Here is a 23,653-nt window from a genome sequence, read left to right as displayed (position 1 = left end):
GAATCTGTGAGCTGGTGCCTTTATCCACGATAAATAGGGCTCCATACCTTTACAGGTTGACAATGGAGTGTATGAATAAATATTAACCATATCTAAAACTTTCTCAAGTCTCATCTTATGTCTGTAGACATAATATCTGTCTTTTACCAAGGTGTTCAAGAGTGAGGTTATGTCACTGGTATTCTCAAAGAGGCTAGATAACCTAGGTCTTCAAGGGTGATTTTTACCTATTTGTTCCATGGGATAGCTAGCATAATAGTCTGTTTCAGGCAATCCACCACTCTTTCCCGAGTAAAACGTAACTCTGGTGTGGACCAAGTTTTAACTCACAGCAAGATGCGTGCCAAGCCCACCTTGTCTTCTATAAAATCTAGACCCATTTCGATTTGAGTAATAAAACTCGATGTAGATCGGGGAGTCGTAATATCCAAGTTAAAAACATATTTTCTGCTGCCTGCAGGGTCTTTGACGGAGTATGCCCCCACACTCAAGCACCATATGTGCCCACAGACATACATATACTTTTATAAACATAGTTCATTTTTTGGGAGGTTTATGTTCCAATTTCTTTTTCAAATCTAAACAAATATTCACATACCGCCTCCATCAAGACGGCCTTTTGGGTAAATAAACAGTCCCATCTCAAGTTGGCAGTAAATAAAACACCCAAATGTCTCAAATTTATTTTTTTCATTATAGATGGATGTATTTTCACTAAAAAACTTCTTTGAGCGGGTAGTCTTTGGTCCGCAAGTTAAGATGTAATATTTTTCATTATTTACCTTAAGATTCAGCCTCTGCACAAAACTATAAAACCCATCTAAAAGTCTTGCGGGCCATTTGCACTGCAAACCAAAAGAACAGCATTGTCTGCATATAGTAACACATGAACTAAACGAGAACCAATTTTAGGGACATCAGGAGTGCAATTAAAAAAAATTAATATAAAATTAATCAAAAAAAGGTGACAAAATTCAACCTTGTCTCACCTCGTGTGTCATTTCCATAGGGGAAGTTTGTTTGCCTGTCTGGGAATAATGAACTCTCATGAATGTTTCTTGGTGGAGACCTTTTAACAAACTCAATAAAGGTAGATCTACTCCTGCATGTCCCATAATGCCCAACAGTTTATTTCTGTTCACTAAGTCAAAGGCGCCGGAGGTGGCAAGGGTATTTTTACGATTTAGGGTGGGTAATGGTATTTTTGTGGCAAGGGTATTTTTAGGGTTTAGGGGGTTGAGCTTAGGGGTTAAGGGTCAATAGGGTAATTTAAAAATATATAAAATAACCAACTGCTTTTGCAAGCATGAAGAGTATCCGACTCCTCTCCATGGGCCAAGACACACCTAAATTGTTTCACTAGTTATGTATTCATGGCACCTTTAAACGCTTTAATGACATCAATGAAGAATTTAGCACTCTATGCAATCATTTCTTCAACTGCCTGCAAATCAGAACTACACTTGCAGACAAGAAATTAAGTTTAGCAGCTGTAGTACTACCCATTATATGCTCCATACTCATGCATCCAACCCCACCTTACATGATACAATGTCTATCATCAGGAGCTCATTTTGAATACACAGAACAGACTTGTTCACTGGATAGTGAAGTGGATGAGATGGTTAGAAGTAGAAATCCCACCAACACATTTCATGTCCTCACTAACCATGGTGCCAAGGAAACCCACATTATACATTATAGGCTACAATTAGACTACTACTCTATTGTAATTTTTTTGATTTCAATATTTCACCTTACCAGATTAATAAACCGCAACCTCAAATACCCTCCTTCTGTCCCTGTTGTCTAGAACCATTGGTAGATCACATCCTTGCAAGATATCACAAAATCAAGTTGTGTTAGGAGGACCTCTTTGGACTATCTCCCAGCCCGACACCCACTGACCACGCACGCAACCTGTGGGTCATCCTCGACTCCACCCTCTCCATGACCAAACAGGTCAACGCTGTCTCCTCATCCTGCTTCAACACCCTACAGATGCTCCGCAGGATCTTCAAGTGGATCCCCACCGAAAGGAGAAGAACAGTAACCCAGGCCCTCGTCTCCAGTAGGCTGGACTACGGAAATGCCCTCTACGCAGGAACATCAAACAAGCTCCTGAGACGGCTGCAACGCATCCAGAAAGCCTCGGCACGACTGATCCCACATCCCCCGCCGCAGCCATGTCACACCCCACCTGAGAGACCGACACTGGCTCCCCGTCAACAAGAGGATAACCTTAAAACTCCACATCCACGCGTACAAAGCCCTCCACAACACCGGCCCAGCGTACCTCAACAAACGACTCAGCTTCTACACCCCTACCCACAACCTCCGCTCCTCCAGCCTCGCCCTTGCCACAGTGCAGCGCATCCAAAGAACTACCGCCGGAGGCAGATCCTTCTCCCACCTCACCGCCAAGACCTGGAACACCCTCCCCACCAACCTACGGCAGACCCAAGACCTCCTGGCCTTCAGACGACTTCTCAAGACCTGGCTCTTCGACCAGTAGCAACAACCCCCCCCCCCCCCCCCCCCCCAGCGCCTTGAGACCCTCAGAGGTATGTAGCGTGCTTTACAAATGTCCTGATTGATTGATTTGAATATTTAGGGGGTCATTAGGATGGTGCCATTTCGACGTGAAGAGGGACCGCCCGCCGTAAGGGCGGGGGTCCCGTGGGGGCAATTAGGATGCGCATGCCATAGTGGCAGGCGCATCCTGCATATTTAACATTGCGGTGGGCGGTGCTGAAAGCTCCGCCCGCCGCAATGCTAAAAATGCATGTCGCGCATTCCAATGCACGTGACAGGCACCGCACGGTGCCTGCCACGTTGTCTATTGAAATGCAGGGGGGTACCATAGGTACCCCCCACCCCATGTGCACCCCCCACCCCCCAGAATCCCTGGGGGCCTGCATCGGGCCCCCGCAAGCTATTCCCACATGCCTTTCCGTGACGGCAATGCCACCACGGAAAGGCAGGTTTCCGCACCCATAGTAATATGGCAGGCAGTGTCTAACAGACACCGCCACCATATTAAACTCTTTTCTGCCCAGTCGACTTGTTGACCGGGCGGAAAAGTGGCGGACGCTCTTTCCGTCCGCCGCAGTCCCCTCCGCCATAGTAATATGGCGGGGGGAAATAGGTGGCTGGTGGGGACGGATCTCCGGCGGTGGAGATCCACCCGAGATCCTAATGAACCCTTAGAATGTACCAAGATACTTATTGATTATGCTATACTACACAGGCAAACTTTATTTTGTTCCAATATTGGTAGCTAGATTATTTATAGGCTATTCGTCTAACATAGGCATACAACAATGGAGGCAAGAGAAAATTTACATCCAAACCCATGAAATGCTAATCAATAAGATTTTGTGAATGAAAAGATTTTACTCAATATGCCCCGGTATAGTATTTATGAAATCATCTGCCATAAGAATTACTCGAGATATACAAAGTAATGACAGAGATATTACGTTGAACTCAATATTTTCAGATTGAATTTGTCTTGCATATTTTCTTTTTATTCTATTCTTGTTGCCCATAAACAAAAAAACGATTTTTACAGTGCCGAGCAGTGACATCTTTTTCTTGTTCACTCGGCTTTTGATCGTCATCTTGGTGTTAATGGTAACAATAGATTTTCTCAAGTGTAATTAATTACTGTGTTCAATATTGGAGGAAAACTTGATAATGTGAAGAAAAAGGGAAGCGAACATTTTCAAAAATCATTCATTGTAACCCATTATTATTAGTAGTATTCTAGAACGGAGTTCCAGAAATTGTGAAATTCTTCCTGGGTATCTATCGATCATGATACTTTCTCTAAATGTATAAGTAAATTCATGTATCAGCATGTGAGATTCCGGTATTATCTTCTTGCATATCAAGAATATTGTCAATAAACAGGCATGCTAGTTTTATACAGATTACTTACATTCAACATGTCACACAAGATGATGAGTGGATACTGTGGTTTAACTTGGGTTAAATAGAAGGAATATGAGAGTGATCCTGAATTTGCCTATCTTTGCCTCACCTTTGTAGAAAGAGTTTCGTGTCCGGTGTTTCAGACATTCTGATTGCATGCTCCTTTAGACAATCCGATAGGTGTTTGTAAAGGGAGCAATTTTTTTTTAGTTCAAAATATTTTATTGAGGTTTTTATCATAAGTAACAATAAACAAGACATACAGAAAACTATAATAAATTCATGGTTCCAAGTGTAAGTACAAGTAATACAATGAAACAACGAAAAGAAAAGGGAGGGAGGGGAGGGGATGGGAAGGAAACATATAATATCAAATAAATAATAGGCAATAAATTGAGCTACTATATACAATAACCAAGTATAAACTAAAATCATAACATACAATACTTGAAATTAATTTGATAAATAAATATCGATAGGAACCCAAAATAAATGATAAGAAGATGATTTTTGACAGACCCCTGATAAAGATAATTGTGCTCCTCTTCTCGCAGAAATAACCTAGGACCACCATGCATGAACCGATAACTTTGAAACATCTTTCCAATAACATGTAATGGATTTTAACGCAGCTGAAATTAGGAAATTAAAAAGTTTACATTCAAGTGTATTTAAATCATGAGACAGGAGTATGGATTTGCAAATCAACAGATTATATGTTAAATCCTCTTGAATATGAAGAATCTTCTTAATAATGTCCCAAACATCTGTCCAGAATTTAAAAACTAAAGGACAAGTAAAAAGCATATGTTGTAGTGAACCAGAGTGTGAATTACAATGCCAACATGTATCAGATTGAAGTAATTTAGCTTTGAATAATCGCAAAGGTGTTCACAAGCAATTAAATAGAATATAAGAATTAGTTTGAAATAAAGAAATAGGTAACCAACCAGATATATTGTTAAGCCAAATAGTTTCCCATGAATTAATGGATAGAGAAAGAGATAGTTCAATGTTCCAAAACTATGCAATCACATTAATATTCAAACCTAAATTATTAGATATTTTTTTATATAAAATAGAAACACAATGAGGATTTGATGATACAGTTTGAATATAAGTGAATAAATCAGCATGAACAACAGAGGGAATGGTTTGTGAAAACGAGTCCAAAATAGAATTAATTAAACATTCATATTTACTAAAATCTGAATTCGCCAATTTGAATGTAGTTTGTAACATTTGAAATGATATGAACGTATTTGCCTTATAAATATCCTTAAGATAATAAATTCTAGCTTTAATCCATGAAAACCAAAAACTAATATGTCTATTCAATTTAATAACAGAACTATACCATAGTGATAAATCACTAGTAACAGACATGGGGTGTTCAAAAATAGAATCAAGATAATTAAAAACAAGTTTAGTGAATTTAATGATATGAGATTTATGAACATATGAAGATTTAGGTGACATGGTCATTAAAGTGGGAAGTGGAAAGGGATTAACAATTGATTTTTCAATAAGGAACCACATGGCAGGGTTATGTATAGAGTGGTTAAACCAAATAGCACTTTGTTTCATAATAAAAGCTTTATGATAAAGAAGAAAATCTGGAATGCCGAAACCAGCAATACTTTTTAACATCTTCAATTTGTTATACTTAATGCGTTTTGCTTTTTTATTCCAAAGAAAGTTGGAGAGATGGTTATCAATATCTTTATAAAATTTCAATGGGAATTGAATGGGGATCATAGTTAATGTGTAAAAGATTTTAGGAGCAATATTCATTTTAATGCATTCCATTCGTCCCCACTATGAAAGATGCAATGAAGACCATTTAGAAGATTTATCCTTAATATAATTTAAAACAAAATCACTATTTAAAGTCATTGTTGATTTAATAGAAGAGGAAAATAAGGTACCCAAATACTTCAACTTTTTCTTCTGCCAAATAATGTCACGCATGGGTGCCATATTAGGAGTACAATATACATTTAAGGGAAAAAAAATCAGTTTTATTGGAATTTAATTTGTAACCGGAAACTAAAGAATATTTAGAGATTATGTCTAATAAGGAAGGAAACGAGGACATGGGATCACTGATAAACAAAAGCACATCATCAGCATATGCCAATGTTTTAACCACTATATCTTTAACTTTAATTCCTTTAATAGAATCGCATTGTTGGATAGAAGCAAGAAAGGGTTCAATACCCAATAAAAATAACAGAGGAGAAAGGGGACAACCCTGACGTGTACCTCTGTAAAGGGAAAATTGAGTAGAGACTTGCCCATTAATAAATAATCTAGCAGTAGGGGCAGAATATAGGGCTGAAACCATATTGATATAATTATCACCAAAATTAAACGCACCTAAGGTACGAAATAAAAAATGCCAATGAAGCTTATCAAAGGCTTTTTCAGCATCCAAAGCCATAACACCGGATGGAGTATGTAATGTTTGTGCTTGTTCAATGACATGTAATAACGTTCTTGTGTTATTAGCTGAATATCTATTTTTCATAAACCCTAATTGATCAGAATGTATGATAGAATCTAATATTGGGGATAAACGTGACGCTAATATTTTTGCATATAATTTGCAATCTTGATTTATTAAAGAAATGGGGCTGTAATTAGAAACAAGCGTGGGGTCTTTATCTGGTTTAGGAAGAACAATAATTAAGGCTTCTGAAAAGGACCCAGACATAGTTCCTGAAGAGCTAAAAAAAGTAAATACTTGGAGTAAAAAGGGCGAGAGCTGGGATTGAAATTCTTTATAAAATTTAGCTGGTAAGCCATCAGGACCTGGGGATTTATTTTGTTTGGGGGATTTTATAGCAGATAAAATTTCATCTATTGTAATGGGTAAATCTAGGCCAAGTTTATCTGTTTGAGAAAGTTTGGGTAAGTCACAGGAAGAAAGGAAAGAGTCAACTATAGAATCATCGTTAAAATCAGGCTTATTATATAATGTAGAGTAAAATTCTAAAAATTCATTAACAATATCTACGTGTGAGATCGCAACTTTACCAGTAAGATTACGAATGGAAGTTATCTGTGTTTTGTCTTTTTTAATGCGAAGATAATTGGCTAAAAGCCTACCAGATTTATTTGCGTTGAAACTAAATTTAGCTTTGGCTCTGGAAAGTTGGATCCCAGCTCTTTTTACTAAGAATAGTATTGAATTCAAAACGTATTTTTTGCAATATATCTCTATATTTCAAATCATTGGAGGTAATAAAAAGTCTTTCATATTTCGCTATTTGTTTCTGCAGCCGATCAATGTTAGCATTAAAAGTTTTATTTTCATGTGCCATAATAGAAATCGTAGTCCCTCTAATATAAGCTTTAAACACATCCCATCGAGTAATTAAAGAAGTTGAGCCTTCAGGGTTAAGCTGAAAGTAATCTGATATAGCAGATAAAAGTCTTGGTCTATTTTGTTCATTGAGAGCAATGCTAGAATTCATTCTCCATCTAGATTGTTTAGGGAGTATTGTCTGGAGATTTAAAATACAGGAAATCATGGCATGGTCAGAGATATCAATATTTCCAATGACAGGGTTCGCGATAGATGCAATGAGTTGTCGTGAAACTAAAATATAATCAATTCTAGAATGTGAATTGTGTGGATTAGAAAAGAAAGTAACATTTTTGTCAGTAGGGAAATGGAGGCGCCAAATATCGACTAAATTTGTGGTTTGGAGAAATTGTTTAAAATCAAAATTAACTTTAGAGGCGTGACATTTTGTGTGAGACAATCTATCCAATAAAGGGTCAGCTAGGTTTGGTATGCTGTGGGTTACGATGCGAAGGAATTCGATGGGCCTTGTCAATTTCGAATTTTTCAGGAAATTTGAGGTTTAAAAGGCCAGGAAGTAAGGACTCCAAATATAATCGACAATTATTTCCCTCAACTTCTTCTGGTAAATTAAAAATTTGCAGGTTATATTGCCTATTTCTATTTTCCATATCCAAAAGGTGCGAGCTCAGAGGAGAAATTTTAGCCACAAGTGGAGCAAAGGCATCTATTTTGGTTTTATTATCTTGGATTTTGATTGAGTTATCAAAAATTTTCATCGATAAACAAGCCATTTCTTTATGCACATGTTTAATTTCTGCCGCAATAGTGTCAGTATTCGCTTTGAGTGCTTTAATTTCCTCTAAAATGAGAGATAAGGAGGGCTCTGAAGACTCCACCAATTTCGATTTTAAAGAAGGTGGTGAAACTTGTTGTTTCCTTTTATTGAGAGGTTTAGTATCCATTTTAGCAGAATAATAATAATAATAATAATCCACATTTGTATAGCGCACAATCACCCGTTAGGGTCTCTAGGCGCTGGGGGGCCGTCGGGAAGATTAAGCAAGCTATTGCCCAGAGTCACATGGTGCTGGGCTAACCTGCCGCCGGAGTAGGGATCGAACCCTGATCCCCAGATTCCAGCGTCAGTCGCCCTGGCCGCGGCGCCACAGAATAGCAGTCAAGATTACGTAAATCTGGAAAATATCAGCCAGATAATGTAAAAATGAACAAAATATCTCCAAAGTATTGGTGCAGCAGCTAAACTGGATCGTGGGAGTGGTTGGGCCTAAGACAGGCCCTCTCCTAAAGAACACTCCGCCCCCCTGACAGAGATTTCAGGCTGTAGCAGGAAGCACAACAGGGAGCAAGAACCAAGAGGCTGAAAAACCCACTTGTCGTGCAGAAAAGCGGCTGAAACTGCCTCCAGGAACAGGTGAGGGCTAATAAGAGACAGCGACCTCCTCAAAACAAAGCCACTGACCGAATTTCGTCGTTTTGAACGAAAAACGGGCTCAAAACGCGACGGAGCTCCTCAGGTGGCGGCCATCTTGGTCGAGCGCTCGCACGTCTCCCCGGGAGCAATTTTTTTTAAGACAGGTAATCACTTTCTCTAACTCACCCTCTCCATTTGTCATTAAACTTCTCAAATTTCCCCAAGTCTATTTCAGACAATGCACCGGTTTCAGCATGGCTAAACTCCCTTTACATTATCAAAGAGTTGAAAGATGCAATGCTTTGCTTATAAATAGCTTTGCAGAAGCTAAATTATGAAATACATACACAAAGGCCAGAGAGTTTTCACCATCATTACAACTTTTGAAATACCAGAAGTGGCAGGTCATATACAGCCTGTAGATCGGAATCAGTAATAGGTGAATGAATGGATGAGTCGAGAGGGGTCCTGTTAGCTGTTTACATGGAAACACAAATGTTGCACGTGTGTATTATTCCTCGATTGAAATCTCAGTGTAAATATGTTATGTCTGATGGAAGGTACAAAGTGTGTATTTTAACAAGTGTATGAATTTTGTCACCAGCTCCAGGTCACATGATGCGTGCGGAAGAACACGAACTGCGTCTGATGCTTGTGGGCAAATCATCAGCTGGAAAAAGTGCGACGGGAAATACCATCCTGGGTGAGAAGAGGTTTGACTCCAGCGCCAGTTCAACATCAGCGAACAACACATGCAAAAAGGAGGCGGTGGAACGTAAAGGGAAACACATTGTTGTTGTTGACACACCAGGCACCTTCGATACAGAGCTTACTCCTGAACAGGTTGTACAGGAGGTCAGATCATGGGTCACCTTTTCTCCTCCCGGTCCTCACGCCATTGTACTGGTAGTGAGGGTCGGCCGGTTTACAGAGGAAGAGAAGAAAACCATTGAGCGGATCCAGGATGCTTTTGGAGACCAAGCAGTGACGTACATGATGATTGTGTTTACAAGAAAGGATGATTTAGAAGATGTCTCCATACAAGACTACATTCAAAATTCACGCAGCGGAGATCTGCGGGGGCTGATTGAGAAGTGTGGGGACCGGTACTGTGCCTTTAACAACAGAGCCTCCCCAAAAGAACGGGAGGAGCAGGTCTCTGAGCTTCTCACTATGATTGAGAGGATGGTGGAGCAGAACAATGGGACCTGCTACAACAGTCAGATGTATGACCAAGCCGAGAAGATCCACTTGGAGAAACTAGAGGAGCGACGAAGACAAGACAGAAACCCACTTGAGATAGCGCAAGAAAAACTAAAGCAGGATTTTGAGGAGAAGGTGGAAAAGATGCAAGAGGAGGCAAAGATTAGGCAAGAGAAAATAAAGAAGGGTTATGTAATAAACAACACAGATCAGGATAATTCCCAGGTGAGTGAATCTTGAAGTAATAGAAAAGGTGGGAAAAATATGATGGAATCAAAAACCAGGGAAAACTGCGATGACAATATATTTACAGTGAAATATCTACAAGAATAGTTATACTTTGAATATCATTTTAATGGAGCTCAAATGGCCATACTTCTACCCTATTTTTCAATTGTCACACACTTGTATTTCAAAAATATTCTGGCTTGCTTTTAAAGAAGGAAACTGATTCAATGCAGTGGATAAACACGTCCATGTCTCCCAAAGCATTAGTAATGCATTTTTGTCCCCTTGTTTGTATACTGTGAAAAGCTTAGCCGGGGTGAATGTGACAGTGTGTATATATTTTCCCTTGCACATATTATGTATGCGAACTGGTACTTTTTTTCAGCTGTCTTAAGTTATTCCATAAAAGCCAGATCCATACCAGATTTTATGGGTAACTTCTCCCAGTGTTCATGATATCGATCATTTATCTAAATGTATCCTAAGGTGATCTGAGCTTCTGGCATAGCTTTTAACCTCATTGACCGGCTTTGGACACCACTGATATAAATGGATAGTGGGTTGTAATTTTCTTCTTCCGTACCAAGCAGTTAAAGTGTAAGATGCTCTAAAGCATATGAGCTATCCATAGAATGAGACCTAGCAACACTACAATCCAAGGCTGCCATACCTTGAATTGTATAGAAACCTTGTCTTGTGAGTGTGGCTGAAGTTCCTTTAACCAGACAAGACCAACATGTCCTACCAGCAGGGCAAGTGTACTTCAATGTGTAGAGGATGTTCACTTCTCAGCAGGACCTCTATACTCTGAGGTGGAAAAACTGGCACATCTCATTATGCTTGATATATGTTGAATGTGGCAACGTCAACACTTCTCATCGGATCTACTACACCTGGAAGAAGATATAGTTCTAGTACTCGTCAGTCGGATCATTCCAGAATTTCTAATGGGAACTTGCATAGTGGTCGTGTGACATTTCAGCCGTCCTCAGCAAGGCCGCTGTTAATTTCAAAAGACTGTAGTGGCTCTTTTTGAAAGGGCTGCTGTACATTTAGGCCCATATGTATCAAAAAGTCATTTTGCGATTCTCACATAGCGATTTTTTGCGAATCGCTATTTGAGAATCGCAAAATGCTTTGTATGTAGGATTTGCAATAAATTTTGCGAATCCTACATATTCCTTAATTGCGAATCGCAAATTGCGATTCGCAATTAAGGAATACCTCCCTATTCACTCCTATGGGCCTAGAGGCCCATAGGAATGACTGGGAAGACATTCTCAATTTGCGATTAGCAATTAGCGAATCGCAAATTGAGAGCGCAATTTAAAGGGTGCAGGGGTGTCAAAAGGACACCCTGTTGCACCCCTGAAATAAGCATGGGTGCATATGTGGCGCACATACATGCCCTAAGGGCATGTATGTGCTTCACATTGCACTTTGAAAAATGCAAAAAAGGGAATTTTTTGCAAAGACATCGCAAATTACCACCAACTTTAAGTTGGTGGTAATTTGCGACTCCTTAAGGCCAAATTGCACTTTTTTGGTGCTTCTTACATTCCATTTAAGGAATCGCAAAATTTGCAATTCCTTAAATGCAATCGCAAAATAAGGAATCGCAAATTTTCCGATTCCTTACTTTGCCTTAATACATACCATTGAGCAAAATTGCATTCGCAAACGCCGAAATTCTGCAAATTTTTGCGATTGTGAATGCAATTTTGCTTGATACATATGGCCCTAAGTCCTTAATTGGTAAAATAACAAGTGTCCCAGACTCCCAACTATTTCTCAGAAACCAAATGTTGTTGTGCCGAATATGAAAGATGTATACATTTGACTACTCCTCTTGCCTCTTTCATCAATCCCCCTAAACTCCCTGCCCATTTATTTCACTTTTGCAGGTTTTTTCATCCCTGTGTTCTCCCTTTGTCACTGTTTTTCCGTCACTCTCTTTCTCTTTCTTTGCCTCTTCTCTGTCTTTCTCTCTCTTTTTCTGGGTAAAAGTCTAATGATTAGGTCCCCCCATAAAGAGTGCTGGTGACCCTCATTTGCAACTACCTTGGTATATTGAACGGAACAAACAGTACAACTGCAGAGCACGACTACTAAACTTTTAAATTGTCTGTGATTGAATGTTTCAGTCTGACAGTACTTACCTTTCTCAGCAAATCTCTTGAACTTTCAAAGTTCAATAATGTTTGCTTGGCTCAGCGATAACACCTCCATTTGAATTGGTCTGCAAAGGACGGTGTCAATGTGGCCTTTATCACCTAAAAAAGCACGTGGTTCTCAAGTAGCAGGAGGCGAGACTCTATCATGCAAAGAACACTTGCACCAAGGACAACAGTTTGAACTTCACTGATAAATAGGGCAGCTGCATTATTGTTATCAACAGTGTAATCTGAACTCAGGTCGCAGACAGAGAAGGTACAAAAGAGACAGCCGAATTACCAGCTTTTTCACACCTAAAAAATGCAGTGTAATAAACAGATACACACGCTTCTCCTTGACACATTTGGACGTAGACGTTGTATGCATCAGCTGACTTCCCAGGCAGCAAGAGGAGTTGCACTCACGACTGGTAGCTGTGCAAGCTTATTTAACACAACTTATGTACAGCACATGCAGCTGAGCTACAGTCTTCACTGGCACAGAAAGAGCCTGATTATGAATGCCCCAATGTTGGATGCAATAAGTATCTTCTTGGCTAAAATTCGACATTGAGGTGTTTGGAATCGATCTGGAGCAATATGTATTACTTCGTCTGAGTTTTGCCCTGAAAATTGGGCATAATATGCATACTTAGGTCCAGAAAGCATGCTCCACTGTTTGCTGGTCATTTTTTACCATTTGCGGCCGGCATGACTCACAGGTGGGGAAGGGAGCTAGTGGGGGGGGGGGGGGGGGGGGTCGCACGGGGGTTTGTGCCTGGGGATGTTAATAAAAAAAGTAAAGCACCTTCCTAGGTCCGCGCAGGTCTCAGTTCCTGGCAGGGTCCCGCGGAAAAGGAAGCAGGCAGCCTCCCTCCCCTACCCCCCCCCCACCTAAGCCAATTAAAACACTGCAATAGTGATTGGTGGGGACGCTGACCAGCCAGGTTTCTATGGGGAGGTGATGCTCTTCCGCCCTAATGGAGGAGCTGGCCCTGCTTGTTACCTGGTAAATTTAGGTATGTTTGACCTGCCAGAAATAATGTGGACTGTGGACTTTTTCACGCCTGGAAATTACTGGCAGTAATAAACATCATGGCACGTGATAATTGCCATCTACACACAAACATGGATCACAATAAAAAAAAATATATATATTAATAAAATAAAAACTTTCTTTCTTTTTCTCTCTGTCTCTAACAGATGCACCCACCCGCTACCAGATATAGCAATTGCAGAAGTGCAAATTTCATTGGCAGACACACTGGCTACATCAGCGCAAGCAGAATTTTAAGATATGCTCACAAATCAAACAGGTACACTCCTGAAAAGTGCAGAACAAACATCCCTAATATACAGAGAACAAGTACAATAAATGAAGTAGAGGTACAAGGTTCTCTCTCAAACACAGAGCGTGTACAGTGCAGATAGTAGCTGTGAAAGCTTCAGTCAAACTAGAGGAGTTGCGGCACAAAAAACAAAAGTGCCAGCTTGTTGCTTCTGGTGAGTAATTTGATAGCCTGATTTCTTCCTACCTCACTAATTTGGTGATTGGCAGCAGTTCTGCCCCACCTACAGATCTGACATGATGTTTTGAGACGACTAGAAGAGGAATTGCTGGGGCCTTCTTTTCATCACCTATTTTTAGAGCCCAGAAGGCTACATTCTACTTAATTTGTAATGCAAATCTACAAATAATGACATATATGACATTGAGTGAACTACCATATTTGACATGAGTCTTCTTGAGAGATCTGGGTCAAGATTTATCATAGGGTTGCATTGTCATTGTGTGCTGCAGGGTGATGCAAAGGCAACACAATCCTTAATTTGGATCCACCAAGCCACGTAAGGCCACCTTGTGTGGCAGTGCGCTGCTTAGTAAATCTTGAGTAACGCAAGGCAGCACAAGTCACTGCCTTGCATTACTCTGCCTGGGGAAGGCATTCCATGGGTGGATGCGTGGGTATTCCCATACACGTCCATGGATTTTGGCACAATCCCAGATTTAGCAAGCCTAGTAAACCTGGGAATTCATCAAAATGCTTGACCTTCCCGATAGAGGTGCAATGAAGAGAAATAGATTTATTTTTCAATGTTGTTTCTTCTTTCTAAGTGTGCTGCATTCTGCAGCACAGATATAAAGAGGAAAACACTTCTAAGGATTGTTTCTGTCCAGGAAGGTGCCCCTTCTGGCACAAAAGCAATCCTGCCTGCAACACAGGCACCCTTCCACCATGGTGCAAGTGTGCCTGCATTGGTGAGCGGTTACACTGAGTATGCGGTGCAGTTAGAGAGCATCAATGCCCATATGTTAGTAAATATGATGCATTCATGCCATCTCCATTTGCCGCAGTGCAGTAAGTGGCCTCGCTGCGTTGCGCTGTATTGTACACTGATAAATCTGGCCCTGTAGTATTTGCAACTCATAGCAAATCATAGTTTGCCGCACAGTTTAATATACCTTAGCCCTGTGATTGCCCAATGTAAAATAATAATGGGTTTACCATCTCAGTTCATGTGGGGCTGATATTAAGATTACAGGTGAGGTTACTGCATCACAAAATATATACTGTAGGGCCCTTGCAAAAAGGGAATATTTGAGTATGTTGGAAATAGGTTTAGCGGTTAAGTGTGGGTGAAACCCTACTTTAGAAGCAACCACAATCTCTGCCAGGGTGAAACACCAGCAAAATCCAAATTAACCTGTGCTTAACCCACAAGATAGAGATCACAGCAGGGCAAAGGAACCAGCCCTAGCCCTATGTTAATGGAACGCTAATGGTTTATCCTCAAAAATAGAAGATCCGGAGTTTCTGAACTAGGTCACCTCTTTGGGATAGTAATGCTGCAAGAAACTTGGCTCAAGGACCCACAGCACATTGAGGGTTATACATGCTTTGTCACACCAGCTACCAGGACCAGCAGGTTTGGCCATCACTCGGGAGGATTGGTTACCTATGTCTCCACAACAACAATAGCTTCAGCAACCCTCATGGACCAATGACAAGTGCAATACTAGCAGCCAAAATTAGCATTTTCCTTGATGGAAAATAAATGGAGGTCTGTATAATCAATTCGTATGTACATCCAAAAAGCAAAGCAAAAGACTCAACCAAAATTACCAACCAATTGGCCGAGTACGCTACTGAGATGGAAAATCCACTATTCATCCTGACAGGGGACCTAAACCTTTATCTCATTGGCTCGGCAGAAGGGGAGGAGGTACTGGCTTTAACTAGAATCTACAACATACCTACACAAAGTGTCCCACTAGACAGGATAAAAAAATGCCCCAATAGCCGCTTTCTTGAAGAGCTAGAACACCAATACCTTCATGCATTAAACAGAAGATTTCCGGTAGACTCTCCTCCAGTTAATTCTTTTTATTCCACGACAACAAGCTCCATACTGGATTACACCTTCGCAAGCCTCGCGCTGTTCCCATATATTCTTGGATTCAGAATGGGCGATATGGGCGGCAGCGATCATCACCCCCAGGAATTTCATATATTTATTTATTTATTTAAAATTTATAATGCGCAACAGCTACCCGCAGTGGGTTTCCCGGCGCAAGGGATAGTCTGAAGAAGAAAAACTGACATCAATCACAGCTATAAAAAGTAATTTTTAAAAAAGTAAGGTTTTCAGTTTTTTTCGAAAACTGAGCATGTTGGTCTCAGTCTTCATGGCAATGGGCCTGGGCATTCCAGAGTTTGGGGCCAAGTTGGGAGAAAGATCTTCCACCCATCTTCACTAGCTTAAATCTGGGGATGACATAGTCGCAATTAGCCGAAGATCTCAAAGTACGACAGGGCCTGTAGGGTTGAACCAAGCTTTGAAGATATAATGGGGCAGAACCCTGCTTGATTTTGAAAATGTAGCATAAGGCTTTAAATTTAATTCGACTCGAGATCTTGAGCCAGTGGAGATCTCGAAGAGCCTGCGCAGCCGAAGACCTCCTCGGGATATTACAGAGGAGAAGGGCTGATGAATTTTGTATGACCTGTAGTTTCCTTACAGTCGCAGCATCTGCACCAAGATAAAGAACATTTCCGTAGTCCAGGCGAGATGTTACTAAAGCCTGGACTACTGTTCTTCTCGTGGCAAGGGGCAACATCCAGAGAATTTTTTGGAGCCATCTTAAGGTGGTAAAACAGATGACCGCCACCTTAGTGGCTTGTTGCCTCATAGACAGTTTGTCATCAATAAGGAAACCCAGGTTACGTACCACCTGGACTGGAAGAGGAGTAGGACCCATGGTGCTGGGCCAATGTTGAGGGCCCCAAAGATCCTTCTGCTTCCCCAAGATGATGATCTCGGTTTTGTCACCGTTAAGCTTGAGGAGATGCCTCTGCATCCACTCAGCCACAAGTGACAAACCAATTTTTAGACCAGACACGTTGCCAACTTCGGCACTGGAGAGGGAAAAGACGATCTGCGTGTCATCGGCGTACGAAAAAATACTCAGCCCGGCTTCCTCTGCGATGGTAGCGAGAGGTTTGATGTAAATATTGAAAAGCAACGGGCTGAGAATAGACCCCTGAGGGACACCATACGCCGAAGAGCAAATCGTAGATGCAGCTTTCTGAGAAAAAACTTGGAATGTGCGCTCACTTAAATAGGAGGCAAACCAAGCAAGTGCAGGGCCGGCTATTCCAAGGGAGCGGAGAGAATTTAGTAAGATGGAGTGGGACACGGTATCGAACGCTGCGCTCAAATCCAAAAGGATGCGAGCAGAAGTTTCACCGCGATCGATGCCGTGCCGAAGTCTCTCCGTCACCCCTAGTAATGCGGTCTCAGTTGAATAATGGGCCCGAAAACCGGACTGAGATGGGTGTAAAAAGCCCTGATTTTCAATAAACAGAGTAAGCTGCGTGTTGACATGCCTCTCCAGTATCTTTGAGAAGATAGGCAATAGAGAAATAGGTCTAAAATTGGAGAGGTTAGAAGCATAAGCACCAGCCTTCTTCAGGAGTGGGATCACCATCGCATGCATCCAGTATTGTGGCACACGGGACTCACTTAAAGAAGTATTTAGGAGTCTCATGAGAGGGCGCCGGCACTCAAGATCGAGCAACTTTAAAATTTTAGCAGGCACCGGATCACGCGGTGAACCAGATCTCACACTGTTCAAGCAGGCGAAAAACGAGTCATCGTCAAACAAGAGCCAATTAGTTATCGATAGCATCGAGGGCGAAGGGGCGGTCGTAGTCACACACCCCAGTTGAGACTGAGTTGCTGTATTAGAGGCACTCATGAGATTGTTAATGCGCTCAACTTTAGCTATAAAAAATTCCGCAATGGAATTACATTGAGCTTCTTCCAAGACTGGGGGGGGGGGCGGTAGTGTGTCGGCACCTGTCAGTTTTTTGACCACTGCAAAAAGAGTGCGAGGGCAATTCTGAGCTTGCGACACTATATTTGTCGTATAAATAGCTCTTGCCTCTTTGCACTTAGAGTGGTATCCCTTCAATGCTTCTTTGTAGACGGTTTTCCGAGAAGCAGAATAGGTGCGCCTCCATTTCCTTTCCAAGACCTTGCAGTGAGTCCTCAGAACCTTTAAATCGGGCGAGAACCATGGGGCCGGACAACGATGGAGTTTGGATAGTCTCGGAGTAGGGGGAAGCACAATATTTACAGCATTCGTGAGCCATGATGCAACTGCCGAGTTCAGATCTTTAAGAGGGGCTTCGTCATTCAGGGGACGAGTATCGAAAAGATACTGATTGAATTTTAAAATATCTAATTTACCCCATCTGTGGACTAATTCGCCCTTACCCTGTCTATTCCAGATAGGCAATTTGATGTCAGATAGGGCGAAGTGGACTGCATAATGATCAGTCCAGTCCAAAGGACGAGCACTCTGTGAGCAATCAAAGGAAAGATTGGAAAGAATTGGATCCAAGTAATGCCCCGCAGAGTGAGTGGGACCCGAGTTGCGCAACATCAGACTCAACACCTCGAGGTCGTTTAAGAAACTCTTACTAATGGCGCAAGAAGTATCATCGAGATGTAAGTTTAAATCGCCAAGAATGGTGAAGTTTGCAGCTTTGAGAAGTAGAGGGGCTATGGAGTCGCTGAGCGCAGATATCCAGGTTTGAGCATTCCCGGGAGGGCGGTATATTAAAAGGCCAGATAGAGTAAGTTGAGGGTTAATAGCAAGTTTAAAAAGCGCCGCCTCACATCCAGGAAGAGGAAAAGTTTCAAGTTTGCAGACGTAGCAAGACTTAAAAATTATTGCTATACCCCCTCCTTTACCAGAGTTTCGGTCCTGTCTCAGGATGACATAATTATTGGGGACAGCACATGCAATATCCGGTCCAGAGCTACCATGTAGCCAAGTTTCCATTAGGAACAAGGCATCGGGTTGCTCAGTGACCAAAAAATCAAAAATATTTGATTTATGTTTGGGTAGTGACCGGCAATTAATATTCCAGAACTGGAGAACAGAGTGTTTAACAGGAGGTACCTTAGTCCTTCTTCGACCACGCGAATGGACCGGTTTCAAGGCCCTGCAAGTGGACATTTTACCAGTACGGAATTTACAACCTCCACAGATGAAGTTGTGGATCGGTAAGACGCAACATGAGCATGAGTCAAAGGAGGGAGGGCGTAGAGATCGCAAAAACTCACCTGTATAAGATCTTATAGGTGCAGCCTGAAGTGCAGAAGTAGACATAACTGTAAACCGAGTCCCTATGCCCAGTCAGGCCCAGTCTGGCGCGGACGGGCGCAGACGGGCAGGACTCTGGCACGACTCAGGCTAAGCGAGAGGCGTTCCCGCTGCGCGATCCCGCTGCGCTAGGCAGGGAGCTTTAAATAGGCGTCCCCCGTGTGCTTCTGCGCACTAGAGCGCCCTAAAGCGCTTCCTAAAAGATGGCGCCCAGCAAACAGCAACAACACCAAACTACCCCACTCCAAGATGTCTGCCGCGATTTGAGCCCACCCCGAGAACCGGACCCGCTCTAATAGCGGTGGTTTGACAATTAGGCTGCAGGTAAGAGGGCTGATTTAAAACAATACAAATGACTAGAAAACAAATATTCTAAACAAACAAGGTCGTTTTAAAATAGCATTTAGCAGCGTGCGCGCGAAGCGCTGAGCAGCAGCATAGATGTCAGTAGGACTGACCCTGGGGCAGCTCGCCTTAAATAGGCGTCCCCCGTGTGCTTCTGCGCACTAGAGCGCCCTAAAGCGCTTCCTAAAAGATGGCGCCGAGCAAACAGCAACAACACCAAACTACCCCACTCCAAGATGTCTGCCGCGATTTGAGCCCACCCCGAGAACCGGACCCGCTCTAATAGCGGTGGTTTGACAATTAGGCTGCAGGTAAGAGGGCTGATTTAAAACAATACAAATGACTAGAAAACAAATATTCTAAACAAACAAGGTCGTTTTAAAATAGCATATAACAGCAATTGTGCCGAGCCTAATCAGGCCAGATACATCTATGGGGCCGATCCATATCTTGTATCAAAAAAGGATCAAATGCATGACAGACCATTCTAACCACCAGGCTGAAGCTGCAATACAACTCCTCAATATGCAAGCCTCGACCACAGACGTTCATATTACTTACTGGGTTCATTTTATCGCCACACTGCTAAAAAAGCTCACAGTCACTCCCCCCTCAAAAGCCAACCTTCGGAAAGAGGGCAGTAACAACAACTTAAAGAAAGAGCTGACAGAACAGCTAAAAACCCCTCAAAAGATCGATAAATTCTACTCTGAAAAAGTTGAGAAGATCCCCTGGGAACACTAGCGCATGAGTATTTCTGAAACATCAAAGGGCAGCGCTCAAAAGATTAAAATGGAATATCAAGAGAGATGGTGAGAATGAAGTCTGGGCAAAACTCTTACACAATATAAATAGCAACAACAGTGCCCGCTTCTGGAAAACAGTTAACGGGATCATGCGTCCAGAACACAAATGTATAGGGTCTCACATCTCTGAAGAGATTTGGATAAAATATCTCTCCAGCCTCTTCAACAACCATACAGAAAACACAGAAGTCCAAATTGTTACCAGCTGGATTCCAGAGAGACAACTGGAAACAAGCGCTTCAGAGAAATGGGAGCAGGTCCATCCAGACACAAAAATCAATCCTTTGGGTGCAGCGAGGCACCAGCAGTCAGACTTACTTAAAAACAGATAGCCAAAGGCAGGAAAGAAGTTGCCCCGGGACCGAATGGCATTCCAACTGCCCTCTATCTATATAAAAAGCAAAAGCAAAGAGCAAAGAGTGGGCGGACATCCTGCAACCTTTATTCCTGGAAATCAGGCTTATAAACAAAATTCCAGAATCCTGGAGGGGCTCTACAATAGTCCCAATCTACAAAAAAGGAGACAAGGCTGACCCAAACAACTACCGCCTAGTAGCTCCTATTGACAACAAAGCTAAATATTTTGCAGGCATTATACTAGAGGAGCTTACACTTTGGGCTGAATCAAACCAGGTAATACCGCTGAACCAGACCGTCTTCCGTAAACGACTGGAACATCAACACATATTATTGCAATCTCACTAATAATTGACGCAGCAAAATCATCTAAGATACCTCTACATTGGTGTTACATTGACTTTAGCGCTGCTTTCGACAGTGTAGAGAGAGGCAGACTGTGGGGGAAATTGGCGCAATGGGGCATATCACAGACTACTCTAAATATGCTGATGCTCTTATGCAAGGATACCTGGGTGCAGGTGAAACTAGGTAGTGGTGCTCACTTGTCCTCAAAAGTGTCCACTACAAAAGGATTGAAACAAGGAACTGTGCTCGCTCCAACCTTGTTCAATCTTTTCATGGCGGACCTCCCAAAAGTGCTCGATGCCTGCAACTCCCACTCACCAAGGATAGGTGGGAAAACTTTAACCAATCTTATGTATGCAGATGACGTAGTGCTGTTTAGCCCCACTTACATAGGCCTACAACGACTATCGATTGAAATGCAGAACTACACCACAGAAAACAATCTAAAAATAAATCTGAGCAAGACACAGACTTTGTCAATAAATAATAAAAAGAACCCACAGAAGATCTGGTTCCTCTGCGGTACAAAAATTGACCCAGCTTATGAGTACAAATATCTGGGAGTTACATTCGACAAAGAAGGGTTGTTTGTGCGTCAGAAACAGGAAATAAGAAGGAGAGGCTTATTGATCGCCATGACGATGAAAAACCTGGCAAATCAACTGATGGGCCCAACTTTGACCCCGCTACTGAAGGTAATTCAGGCCACACTGCTCCCCTCGATCACCTACGGTAGTGAGGTAATGTGGGGAAGAGAGGCTAAAGACCTGGGTAGTGTGCAGGTTAAAGCCTATAGAACCATGTTCTCTCTCCTGCTTTACACATCACCGGCTCAAATAGGCTGGAGTTTGGCCTGCAAAAACAAGTTTTAGCCAAGTACGGGGCATACATCATCTGCTGGCACAAGATAAGAAGCGCCACTACAAACACGCTAAACTATCTGCTGTAGCATGACACAGAACACAGGGATTTCTCTGAGGCGAGAAATCCTCTTCAGCTAGCCTTCGAAGTCACTAAACTCTCTGATCTTTGGGATGCACAATTTGGTCACCCCAACTTCAAAAAATGAGTTTGGAAAAATGCAAAATCACTCTCCTTATTGAAGGATAAGGCGATTTTCTCAAAAAGATCTCACTCATGGATGTCTCTCAACTCCTACAAATCACTAACTCCACAAACATACTTTAATGAGGGCTATTCCAAAGCCATACAATTGAATGTCTTAAAACACAGACTAGGGATTATTCCATGCACTGGACTCCTACCACCATGGCTGAGGAAAAATGGACAAGATGCTTGTAGGCTGTGTAACTCCAACAATGGCAACATCCTTAATGTAATCTGCCTATGTGAAGAGCAGCACCAAGCTCGGCAACAGTTCCTTGAAGAACAATTCAAGCAGAAAGGCATCCGCACCAGAAGGCAAGCGGTGCAGACCTGCTTAAACCCATCGAACACCAAACTAAATTGCAGCTTTGTCAAATTTCTGATGGTGGTCGAACGGAGAATGCCGAAAACAGTGAAAAACGCTCTACAAAATCCGCCGACCAGTATATAGGCAAAAGGACTTAGCAGAAGCTTATCAAAGATGTCCATTTAGCACCAGGGGGACAAATTGTGCAACAAACAGAGTCCATGTGGAAAACACGACAAATAGTCAAGCTGGGTGAGAGCAAACGAAAACTGAGATAAGCACTTTCTAGCAGCCAGTGTATAAATGCTTGTCTTTAATCAGCTCCATTGAACTATCATTTTAATTTGTAATGAACTTCTCACTCTTTGACTTTTTACTGGTTTTAAACAAGGATGTTTTAAGAATTCTGGAATAGTTTACTGCAATGGTTTTAATTAACTATGCAAAATAAATATAAACTTGAAACTGGAAACTGTGCTTAACCCTCTGGTATCTTGGCACAAAAGCAGTCTGGCTTAACTCAGATGCAATGTATAAACCACTTATGTAGCATTTCAAACAGTAATAAAGTAAAAACATGACACAAGAAAAACCTGACACCAATTTAAAAACATAGAGAACATTTAATAAATGATTTGGCACTAAATTGACAAAAAGCCAATCAGTAGAACTAGAGATATGCAGTTTTAAAGATTTCAGGTAAGTATAGTGCTAAAGAGCACACACTGCCACTTTCGGTTATTTGGTCGTGTGAGACCAGGTAAAAGTCTCACAACTTCAGGCCGACCATAAAAGAGCATGGGCTGAATACAGAGACCAAGTTAGTCCTGCTGAAAGAATTACTAGCAAAGTCCAGTGCATTGAGTTCCATTTGTGGTGGAAAGGGCCGCCAGGAGCAGAAAGAATGTCACGGATGGTCTGCTGTTAGAGATTTTTTTTCTGATAGGCAGAGGTAGGCACCCTCTCCAAGCAGGAACCACAATCCTAGTTAGGGTAAATCAGATACACACCATTAATTAAGCTGTGCTGACCCTCTGGTAGCTTGGCACAGAGCAATCAGGCTTAACTTAAGAGGCAATGTGTAAAGTATTGGCTCAACACCTCAAACAGTAAATAATTGAAGACAACATACAAAACGATATCACGCCTGATCAGAAAGATAGAGCTTAATATAATGGACAAAACAAATCCAAAATGACAAAGAAATCCCATAAGTATAACCAGAGTTATACTTTTTCATAAATATATGTTTAATTATTTCTTTAAAAGCATAAAGTCCCCACAGGGGCTCTCTGGTCATGCTGAACCAGGTCAAATCCAAAATATCAGGACGAATGTGATGGAGCGTGGGTCGGAATCAGGAACCACCCTTGGCCCACTCAATCAATCAATCAATCATGCCATTTGTATAGCGCACTACTCACCCGGGAGGGTCTCAAGGC

At 41.8% G+C, this 23,653-nt stretch overlaps 1 protein-coding gene across 2 annotated transcripts in view; it reads left to right on the top strand.

Annotated features, from left to right (window-relative positions):
* LOC144783994 (GTPase IMAP family member 9-like) overlaps positions 1-23,653 on the top strand; it is a 196,142-nt gene that overhangs the window by 123,689 nt on the left and 48,800 nt on the right. For both annotated transcript variants that reach the window (XM_078662708.1, XM_078662707.1), the window contains exon 2: positions 9,286-10,109. In XM_078662708.1, the coding sequence (XP_078518834.1) occupies positions 9,297-10,109 (813 nt within the window). In that variant the 5' untranslated portion in view covers positions 9,286-9,296. The remainder of the gene's footprint in view (positions 1-9,285; positions 10,110-23,653) is intronic.

This window comes from Lissotriton helveticus, chromosome 10 (genome assembly GCF_964261635.1).
Source record: "Lissotriton helveticus chromosome 10, aLisHel1.1, whole genome shotgun sequence".
NCBI classification, from domain to species: Eukaryota; Metazoa; Chordata; class Amphibia; order Caudata; family Salamandridae; genus Lissotriton; species Lissotriton helveticus.
The sequence above is the reverse complement of the archived record's forward strand: the minus strand, read 5'-3'. Positions and strand labels throughout refer to the sequence as shown.